General features: G+C 43.5%; 1 protein-coding gene across 1 annotated transcript in view; it reads right to left on the bottom strand.

Moving 5' to 3' along the window:
* Positions 1 to 12854, bottom strand: part of LOC142256452 (ephrin type-A receptor 8-like) — a 169717-nt gene that overhangs the window by 101436 nt on the left and 55427 nt on the right. Inside the window, exon 2 of the mRNA XM_075328138.1 lies at positions 2505 to 2569. Coding sequence (XP_075184253.1) covers positions 2505 to 2569 — 65 coding nt within the window. The remainder of the gene's footprint in view (positions 1 to 2504; positions 2570 to 12854) is intronic.

Raw genomic sequence — 12854 nt, forward strand, 5'->3', positions numbered from 1 at the left:
ACCCCGGGTACTCCCAACGGCAGCGGCGGTACTCCCAGTTACTGCACACCACGGGTGGCGTCACAAATTATCTAATGCCCTGTAAATAAACCCCCCATCACATTTTAGAGTGACCCTGAGCCCCCGGGTCCGGAGACCCTCGAGCCACGAGTAGCAACACCTGGATACGAGCGGTTTGACCGCTGCTGGGGCGGTACAGTTTCATCTGCGCTTATAGCTTCTCTGAAGAACGTCCACCCTGTCAGATCCAGAGGGGACATCTTACAAACTATGAATCATCCGCTGACTATGGAATTATGAATGTCCCAAGTAGCGGTCGCTCATTAGGTGACTTTACAAAAACTGCCACAAGGATGTTTTGATGTTTTATTTTTTACTTTAAAATAAAATAAAATTAAAAATAAAACTAATTAATGGTCTTATAAAAGCCCTTGAAATCTTGATAGGAAAGTCACTGGGAATTTCCCCTTTGCTAAATTGAGCCGTCTTCTCAATGCAACAGAAAGGTGAGATTTTGATCAGCGTCATCTCTCCGGCCCGGTACCTGGTCTCCGGCTTTCATCCACAATTCCTCAGTTAGCTTGCAGACTTTTAATAAATGAGATTCATCCTGTCTCGTCTGCTGCCATTGTGATAACATCCCCAGCGAGACATAAATGAGGACATCTTAATTAACAAGAGGTGGTTCTAATTCTGTCGACATCAGGTCTTTTCTTATGACTTCAGTTAGTGCCAACACACCAGGCGGGACTATGCTGGAGGACTGGAATGGAGTTGGCCTGGGTGGAAGCTTAATACTGGATGTCCACAGTCTCCGCATCAGCCCATGGCTGCTCTTCCACATTCACCGAACATCTTTGTGCTTAGAGGTGACATGGTAGATGAGATCAACTCTCCGCTACATGTGCAGCTTCAACCAGCCAAGCTCTTGTTTCTCTCATGAGATTTTTGGCATCTGCTTTATTATTCATTAACGATTATTATGCCGGGACCCAATGTAATTTTCAACATGACAGTGATGCCTAAAAATATTAGCGTGCCGTGTCCATGATACATGTTGCAGATCACAGTAAACGCTACCTAAAGTGTCAGGCACACAAGGGGATCATTACCCATCACCGAGCTGTCACCAAGAATCAATGCCCCTAATGTAATCTGCTTTGAATCCAAACGTGTCAAATTACCAAGACCAGGAGATGATTCTTTTGGAAATTAGAAGAAGCAATGAACTTCATCCTAAAACAACCGCTGTGCAAAAAGTCGATAATCCACAACATTCTACTCCCTGGATGAGAGTGTCCATCCTAGAGAGCATCCATCCTCTAGAAATGGTGCACAAATATCTTCCACCACCTGTATGACTATGTTCAGTAGATTCCTCCAAACTGGAGATAATCCATTCTCATGCATGGTGTATCAATATCTTCTACCACCGAAGTGATCATATCCAGTACATTTCCTCATACTGGAGAGGATTCATGCTTCATATATATAGGTGCACTAATATCTTCCACCACGTGGACGAGCATGTCCAGGTGATTCCCTCATAGAGGAGAGGATCTATTCTCTATACATGGTGCATCAATATCTTCCACTACCTGGATGACCATGTCCAGTAGATTCCCTCATACAGGAGAGGATCCATTCTCTATGTTTTGTGCACCAATATTTTCCGCCACCTAGATGACCATGTCCAATAGATTCCCTCATACTGGAGAGGATCCATTCTCTATGTTTTGTGCACCAATATTTTCCGCCACCTGGTTGATGATGTCCAGTAGATTCCCTCATACTGGAGAGGATCCATTCTCTATGTTTTGTGCACCAATATTTTCCGCCACCTGGTTGACGATGTCCAGTAGATTCCCTCATACTGGAGAGGATCCATTCTCTATACATGAAGCGCCACTGTCTTCCAGTTTTTGGTTGATGATTCGGTGATCTTTGTGTCTCAGGCACTGTTCACGTTCGGTCCTGGGTCAGTACATATAGCTTTTGATTCTTCTCACAGTGTGATGAGCAGGATAATTGGAATGGGTGACAGATATTTAGTCCTGCATCACACACAAGGTCTCTGTGTCTATGATCCCACAGCCTTGTCTCTAGACAGGTATATACGCTGCCATCACCTGGTGACAAGCACCGCAATCCTGACTTTCTCTAATATACGCCTGTGCCTGCAGCATGTACCGCCAGCAGGGAGGACCAGGGGCCAGCTTCCTGTCACTTGCTGGTGATATCGTGCTCAGGGGTCAGTGAAGGTTTAGACTGCGGTCTCACAGGAGGAGAATGAAGGGGTCAGGCTTTACTCAGTGACCTCCTCTGCCTCCCGCAGGCTGCACACAACCGCCACAATTACTCTCCTCACACAAACTCTGCTCCAATTTTACAGCCAATTACACCTGAAGTGTTGTGCGCGACTGCACCGGAGCCCGCACCATTCTCGCCCATTACACCCACAAAGAGACACAGGACGTGCTGCTCACTGCCAGCACAGTACTTACCCCATGTGGGGGGTAGGTCAGCCAGCCCCAGTCCCCCGGAACCGCCGCCGTGTCTAATAAATCCACTAGAAAGAAAGAAAAACACATTAGTGCCGACATCACCAACATCTGTCTCAGGTCTGTCTATTACATGTGCATCGGTGTGTCCAAGAGGGTCATCCATCCATCCATCCATCCATCCATCCATCCATCCATCATCCATCTATCCATCCATTATCCATCTATCCATCCACTAATCCATCTATCCATCCACTAATCCATCTATCCATCCACTAATCCATCTATCCATCCACTAATCCATCTATCCATCCACTAATCCATCTATCCATCCACTAATCCATCTATCCATCCACTAATCCATCTATCCATCCACTAATCCATCTATCCATCCACTAATCCATCTATCCATCCATTATCTATCCATCCATCCACTAATCCATCTATCCATCCATTATCCATCTATCCATCCACTAATCCATCTATCCATCCACTAATCCATCTATCCATCCACTAATCCATCTATCCATCCACTAATCCATCTATCCATCCACTAATCCATCTATCCATCCATTATCTATCCATCCATTATCTATCCATCCATTATCTATCCATCCATTATCTATCCATCCATTATCTATCCATCCATCCATTATCCATCCATCCATTATCCATCTATCCATCCACTAATCCATCTACCCATCCATTATCTATCCATCCATTATCTATCCATCCATTATCTATCCATCCATTATCTATCCATCCATTATCTATCCATCCATTATCTATCCATCCATTATCTATCCATCCATCTATTATCTATCCATCCATCTATTATCTATCCATCCATCCTTCCATTATCCAGCTATCCATCCACTAATTCAGCTATCCATCCATTATTTAGCCATCCATCCATTATCCATCTATCCATCCATCCATTATCCATCTACCCATCCACTAATCCATCCATGCATCATCCTTCCATCTATTATCTATTGTAAGGATGCAATGTGGTAGATGGCCGGTATGTGTCACAGAGGGGGAAATCCTCTGCGATCTGAACCTGGAATGTTTCTCTGGAACTTGTAGTTCCATGAGAATTGTTGTACACATTCAGGGCTGGGGTCATGGGATGGTCAGAAGTGATGGGCGGCACTGACCCTCCACATACCGCCCATACGTAGGTGTGTCTCATGGGATGTAATGGAGCTGTCGTTTGTCACATGATCTGTGTGCTGGTGGGAGCCATCTTGGTTGGAGCACATGTGCAGGAGATCCTGTGCACAGAGCTAGTGAGGGCTCTGAACCTTCAGGGAGCTGCAGAATCCACTGAGGCTTTGAGGAATTGGAACGTGTCCATGGGCCAGGATGGTGAGCCCAGTGTGAGAGTCTCCCTGGACTGGATGGAGGCAGACTGACAGCCTGCAAACCTACTGACAGCCTGCAAACCTACTGACAGCCTGCAAACCTGCTGACAGCCTGCAAACCTACTGACAGCCTGCAAACCTACTGACAGCCTGCAAACCTACTGACAGCCTGCAAACCTACTGACAGCCTGCAAACCTACTGACAGCCTGCAAACCTACTGACAGCCTGCAAACCTACTGACAGCCTGCAAACCTACTGACAGCCTGCAAACCTACTGACAGCCTGCAAACCTACTGACAGCCTGCAAACCTACTGACAGCCTGCAAACCTGCTGACAGCCTGCAAACCTGCTGACAGCCTGCAAACCTGCTGACAGCCTGCAAACCTGCTGACAGCCTGCAAACCTGCTGACAGCCTGCAAACCTGCTGACAGCCTGCAAACCTACTGACAGCCTGCAAACCTACTGACAGCCTGCAAACCTACTGACAGCCTGCAAACCTACTGACAGCCTGCAAACCTACTGACAGCCTGCAAACCTACTGACAGCCTGCAAACCTACTGACAGCCTGCAAACCTACTGACAGCCTGCAAACCTACTGACAGCCTGCAAACCTACTGACAGCCTGCAAACCTACTGACAGCCTGCAAACCTGCTGACAGCCTGCAAACCTGCTGACAGCCTGCAAACCTGCTAACAGCCTGCAAACCTGTTGACAGCCTGCAAACCTACTGGCAGCCTGCAAACCTACTGACAGCCTGCAAACCTACTGACAGCCTGCAAACCTACTGACAGCCTGCAAACCTACTGACAGCCTGCAAACCTACTGACAGCCTGCAAACCTGCTGACAGCCTGCAAACCTGCTGACAGCCTGCAAACCTACTGACAGCCTGCAAACCTACTGACAGCCTGCAAACCTACTGACAGCCTGCAAACCTGCTGACAGCCTGCAAACCTGCTGACAGCCTGCAAACCTACTGACAGCCTGCAAACCTACTGACAGCCTGCAAACCTACTGACAGCCTGCAAACCTACTGACAGCCTGCAAACCTACTGACAGCCTGCAAACCTGCTGACAGCCTGCAAACCTGCTGACAGCCTGCAAACCTGCTGACAGCCTGCAAACCTGCTGACAGCCTGCAAACCTACTGACAGCCTGCAAACCTACTGACAGCCTGCAAACCTACTGACAGCCTGCAAACCTGCTGACAGCCTGCAAACCTGCTAACAGCATGCAAACCTGTTGACAGCCTGCAAACCTACTGGCAGCCTGCAAACCTACTGACAGCCTGCAAACCTACTGACAGCCTGCAAACCTACTGACAGCCTGCAAACCTACTGACAGCCTGCAAACCTACTGACAGCCTGCAAACCTGTTGACAGCCTGCAAACCTACTGGCAGCCTGCAAACCTACTGACAGCCTGCAAACCTACTGACAGCCTGCAAACCTACTGACAGCCTGCAAACCTACTGACAGCCTGCAAACCTACTGACAGCCTGCAAACCTGCTGACAGCCTGCAAACCTGCTGACAGCCTGCAAACCTACTGACAGCCTGCAAACCTACTGACAGCCTGCAAACCTACTGACAGCCTGCAAACCTGCTGCCAGCCTGCAAACCTGCTGACAGCCTGCAAACCTACTGACAGCCTGCAAACCTACTGACAGCCTGCAAACCTACTGACAGCCTGCAAACCTACTGACAGCCTGCAAACCTACTGACAGCCTGCAAACCTACTGACAGCCTGCAAACCTACTGCGACAGCCTGCAAACCTGCTGACAGCCTGCAAACCTACTGGCAGGTAACACCCCAGAAAGGGGGACTATACTGGCTGATGCCAGAGAATGAACTGTATGAACAATCGGCAGTTTAAACAGACAGTGAGACGTTGTCCTGTGGGAAAGTGGCTGTGGCCCATTACACTGCGTGGTTTATGAGGATGTGAATAAATCACCGAGATTGTTTAAGTGACAAAGTGCTTGTGTGTGTCTTGATCCCGCTGCCAGACGTGTGCCCCAAGACGTTCAGGGCCCAGGTCGTCACATTATCCATCCATCCGCCATCTATCCATCCATTATCTATCCATCCATTATCTATCCATCCATTATCTATCCATCCATCCATTATCTATCCATCCACTAATCCATCCATCTATCATCCATCCATCTATTATCTATCCATCCATTATCTATCTATCCATCCATCCATTATCCATCCATCCATTATCTATCCATCCATCCATTATCTATCCATCCATTATCTATCCATCCATCCATTATCTATCCATCCATTATCTATCCATCCATCCATTATCTATCCATCCACTAATCCATCCATCTATCATCCATCCATCCATTATCTAGCCATCCATTATCTAGCCATCCATTATCTAGCCATCCATTATCTAGCCATCCATTATCTAGCCATCCATTATCTAGCCATCCATTATCTAGCCATCCATTATCTAGCCATCCATTATCTAGCCATCCATTATCTAGCCATCCATTATCTAGCCATCCATTATCTAGCCATCCATTATCTAGCCATCCATTATCTATCCATCCATTATCTATCCATCCATTATCTATCCATCCATTATCTATCCATCCATTATCTATCCATCCATTATCTATCCATCCATTATCTATCCATCCATTATCTATCCATCCATTATCTATCCATCCATTATCTATCCATCCATTATCTATCCATCCATTATCTATCCATCCATCCATTATCTATCCATCCACTAATCCATCCATCTATCATCCATCCATCTATTATCTATCCATCCATTATCTATCTATCCATCCATCCATTATCCATCCATCCATTATCTATCCATCCATCCATTATCTATCCATCCATTATCTATCCATCCATCCATTATCTATCCATCCATTATCTATCCATCCATCCATTATCTATCCATCCACTAATCCATCCATCTATCATCCATCCATCCATTATCTAGCCATCCATTATCTAGCCATCCATTATCTAGCCATCCATTATCTAGCCATCCATTATCTAGCCATCCATTATCTAGCCATCCATTATCTAGCCATCCATTATCTAGCCATCCATTATCTAGCCATCCATTATCTAGCCATCCATTATCTAGCCATCCATTATCTAGCCATCCATTATCTAGCCATCCATTATCTATCCATCCATTATCTATCCATCCATTATCTATCCATCCATTATCTATCCATCCATTATCTATCCATCCATTATCTATCCATCCATTATCTATCCATCCATTATCTATCCATCCATTATCTATCCATCCATTATCTATCCATCCATTATCTATCCATCCATTATCTACCCATCCATTATCCATCCATCCATTATCCATCCATCCATTATCTATCCATCCATTATCTATCCATCCATTATCTATCCATCCACTAATCCATCCATCATCCATCCATCTATTATCTATCCATCCATTTTCCATCCATCCATTATCCATCCATCCATCCATTATCTATCCATCCAGCCATTATCTATCCATCCAGCCATTATCTATCCATCCAGCCATTATATATCCATCCATCCATTATCTATCCATCCATCCATTACCTATCCATCCATTATCTATCCATCCATTATCTATCCATCCATCCATTATCTATCCATCCACTAATCCATCCATCTATCATCCATCCATCTATTATCTATCCATCCATCCATTATCTATCCATCCATCCATTATCTATCCATCCATTATCTATCCATCCATCCATTATCTATCCATCCACTAATCCATCCATCTATCATCCATCCATCCATTATCTAGCCATCCATTATCTAGCCATCCATTATCTAGCCATCCATTATCTAGCCATCCATTATCTAGCCATCCATTATCTAGCCATCCATTATCTAGCCATCCATTATCTAGCCATCCATTATCTAGCCATCCATTATCTAGCCATCCATTATCTAGCCATCCATTATCTAGCCATCCATTATCTAGCCATCCATTATCTAGCCATCCATTATCTATCCATCCATTATCTATCCATCCATTATCTATCCATCCATTATCTATCCATCCATTATCTATCCATCCATTATCTATCCATCCATTATCTATCCATCCATTATCTATCCATCCATTATCTATCCATCCATTATCCATCCATCCATTATCTATCCATCCATTATCTATCCATCCATTATCTATCCATCCATTATCTATCCATCCACTAATCCATCCATCATCCATCCATCTATTATCTATCCATCCATTTTCCATCCATCCATTATCTATCCATCCATCCATTATCTATCCATCCAGCCATTATCTATCCATCCAGCCATTATCTATCCATCCAGCCATTATATATCCATCCATCCATTATCTATCCATCCATCCATTACCTATCCATCCATCCATTATCTATCCATCCATCCATTATCTATCCATCCACTAATCCATCCATCATCCATCCATCTATTATCTATCCATCTATTATCTATCCATCTATTATCTATCCATCTATTATCTATCCATCTATTATCTATCCATCCATTATCTATCCATCCATTATCTATCCATCCATTATCTATCCATCCAGCCATTATCTATCCATCCAGCCATTATATATCCATCCATCCATTATCTATCCATCCATCATCTATCCATCCATCCATTATCTATCCATCCATCCATTATCTATCCATCCATCCATTATCTATCCATCCATCCACTAATCCATCCATCTATCATCCATCCATCTATTATCTATCCATCTATTATCTATCCATCTATTATCTATCCATCTATTATCTATCCATCCATTATCTATCCATCCATTATCTATCCATCCATTATCTATCCATCCATTATCTATCCATCCATTATCTATCCATCCATTATCTATCCATCCATTATCCATCCATCCATTATCTATCCATCCATTATCTATCCATCCATTATCTATCCATCCATTATCTATCCATCCATTATCTATCCATCCATTATCTATCCATCCATTATCTATCCATCCATTATCCATCCATCCATTATCTATCCATCCATTATCCATCCATCCATTATCTATCCATCCATTATCTATCCATCCATTATCTATCCATCTATTATTTATCCATCCATTATCCATCCATCCATTATCCATCCATCCATTATCTAGCCATCCATTATCCATCCATCCATTATCCATCCATCCATTATCTATCCATCCATTATCCATCCATCCATTATCTATCCATCCATTATCTATCCATCTATTATTTATCCATCCATCTATTATCTATCCATCCATCTATTATCTATCCATCCATCTATTATCTATCCATCCATTATCCAGCTATCCATCCATTATCTATCCATCCATCCATTAGCCATCTATCCATCCATTATCTATCCATCCATCCATTATCTATCCATCCATCCATTATCTATCCATCCATCCATTATCTATCCATCCATCCATTATCTAGCCATCCATCTATTATCTATCAATCCATTATCCATCTATCCATCCATCCATTATCCATCTATCCATCCACTAATCCATCCATGCATCATCCTTCCATCTATTATCTATCCATCCGCCATCTATCCATCCATTATCTATCCATTATCTATCCATCCATTATCTATCCATCCATTATCTATCCATCCATTATCTATCCATCCATTATCTATCCATCCATTATCTATCCATCCATTATCTATCCATCCATTATCTATCCATCCATTATCTATCCATCCACTAATCCATCCATCCATTATCTATCCATCCATCCATTACCTATCCATCCATTATCTATCCATCCATCCATTATCCATCCATTATCCATCTATCCATCCATTATCCATCCATCCATCCATTATCCATCCATCCATCCATTATCCATCTATCCATCCATTATCTAGCCATCCATCTATTATCTATCCATCCATTATCCATCTATCCATCCATCCATTATCCATCTATCCATCCATTATCCATCCATCCATTATCCATCCATCCATCCATTATCCATCTATCCATCCATCCATTATCCATCTATCCATCCATTATCCATCCATCCATTATCCATCCATCCATTATCCATCTATCCATCCACTAATCCATCCATGCATCATCCTTCCATCGATTATCTATCCATCCATCCACCATCTATCCATCCATCTATTATCTATCCATCCATTATCTATTCATCCACTAATCCATTCATCTAGCCATCCATCTATTATCCATCCATCTATTATCCATCTATCCATCCATCCATTATCCATCTATCGATCCATCCATTATCCATCTATCCATCCACTAATCCATCCATGCATCATCCTTCCATCGATTATCTATCCATCCATCCGCCATCTATCCATCCATCTATTATCTATCCATCCATTATCTATTCATCCACTAATCCATTCATCTATCCATCCATCTATTATCCATCCATCTATTATCCATCCATCTATTATCCATCCACTAATCCATCCATCCATCTATAAATCCATCCATCCATTATCCATCCATCCATTATCCATCCATCAATTATCCATCCACTAATCCATTGATCCATCCATCCATCTATCATCTCTCTTTATTGATAGGACTGCCAGAGGGGATAATGGAGGCCGCAGTCCGAGCTTTAATTAGAGCATTTTTATCCCCGGCAGCTCGATGGTCAATGATGGAAGAACCGTCCCCTCCAGCTACAATTGCACACGATTAAAACTTCAAAGGCTCCCGAGAGACCCCCCGGCGGCTCCAGCTCCTTTGGAACAATTCCCTTCACATTGATAATTAAACCATTATCGGCCCATGTTCCAGGAATAATGCGGAATATGAATGTGCAGCTTTCCCTCCCGGTGCCCGAGTTCACACCAGGTTCATGTGTGATGTCAGCAATGTGTGCGACACGATTCCCGGTACACAGCACCGCTATCTGTATATATATATATATATATCTGTAGTGAGGGGTCACACCATACACTGTATACACACATCTGCATAATAATGTATGGGGAGTATACAGGAGCAGCACACACAGCGGCTGCTGCACTCTGCTGTATATATATATATATCTGTAGTGAGGGCTCACACCATACACTGTATACACACATCTACATAATAATGTATGGGGAGTATACAGGAGCAGCACACACAGCGGCTGCTGCACTCTGCTGTATATATATCTGTAGTGAGGGGTCACACCATACACTGTATACACACATCTACATAATAATGTATGGGGAGTATACAGGAGCAGCACACACAGCGGCTGCTGCACTCTGCTGTATATATATATCTGTAGTGAGGGGTCACACCATACACTGTATACACACATCTACATAATAATGTATGGGGAGTATACAGGAGCAGCACACACAGCGGCTGCTGCACTCTGCTGTATATATATATATCTGTAGTGAGGGGTCACACCATACACTGTATACACACATCTACATAATAATGTATGGGGAGTATACAGGAGCAGCACACACAGCGGCTGCTGCACTCTGCTGTATATATATATCTGTAGTGAGGGGTCACACCATACACTGTATACACACATCTACATAATAATGTATGGGGAGTATACAGGAGCAGCACACACAGCGGCTGCTGCACTCTGCTGTATATATATATCTGTAGTGAGGGGTCACACCATACACTGTATACACACATCTACATAATAATGTATGGGGAGTATACAGGAGCAGCACACACAGCGGCTGCTGCACTCTGCTGTATATATATATATCTGTAGTGAGGGGTCACACCATACACTGTATACACACACCTACATAATAATGTATGGGGAGTATACAGGAGCAGCACACACAGCGGCTGCTGCACTCTGCTGTATATATATATATATCTGTAGTGAGGGGTCACACCATACACTGTATACACACATCTACATAATAATGTATGGGGAGTATACAGGAGCAGCACACACAGCGGCTGCTGCACTCTGCTATATATATATATATCTGTAGTGAGGGGTCACACCATACACTGTATACACACACCTACATAATAATGTATGGGGAGTATACAGGAGCAGCACACACAGCGGCTGCTGCACTCTGCTGTATATATATATATATCTGTAGTGAGGGGTCACACCATACACTGTATACACACACCTACATAATAATGTATGGGGAGTATACAGGAGCAGCACACACAGCGGCTGCTGCACTCTGCTGTATATATATATCTGTAGTGAGGGGTCACACCATACACTGTATACACACATCTACATAATAATGTATGGGGAGTATACAGGAGCAGCACACACAGCGGCTGCTGCACTCTGCTGTATATATATATCTGTAGTGAGGGGTCACACCATACACTGTATACACACATCTACATAATAATGTATGGGGAGTATACAGGAGCAGCACACACAGCGGCTGCTGCACTCTGCTGTATATATATATATCTGTAGTGAGGGGTCACACCATACACTGTATACACACACCTACATAATAATGTATGGGGAGTATACAGGAGCAGCACACACAGCGGCTGCTGCACTCTGCTGTATATATATATCTGTAGTGAGGGGTCACACCATACACTGTATACACACATCTACATAATAATGTATGGGGAGTATACAGGAGCAGCACACACAGCGGCTGCTGCACTCTGCTGTATATATATATATCTGTAGTGAGGGGTCACACCATACACTGTATACACACATCTACATAATAATGTATGGGGAGTATACAGGAGCAGCACACACAGCGGCTGCTGCACTCTGCTGTATATATATATCTGTAGTGAGGGGTCACACCATACACTGTATACACACATCTGCATAATAATGTATGGGGAGTATACAGGAGCAGCACACACAGCGGCTGCTGCACTCTGCTGTATATATATATCTGTAGTGAGGGGTCACACCATACACTGTATACACACATCTACATAATAATGTCTGGGGAGTATACAGGAGCAGC

Source organism: Anomaloglossus baeobatrachus, chromosome 11, assembly GCF_048569485.1.
Source record: "Anomaloglossus baeobatrachus isolate aAnoBae1 chromosome 11, aAnoBae1.hap1, whole genome shotgun sequence".
In the NCBI taxonomy this organism is placed as follows: domain Eukaryota; kingdom Metazoa; phylum Chordata; class Amphibia; order Anura; family Aromobatidae; genus Anomaloglossus; species Anomaloglossus baeobatrachus.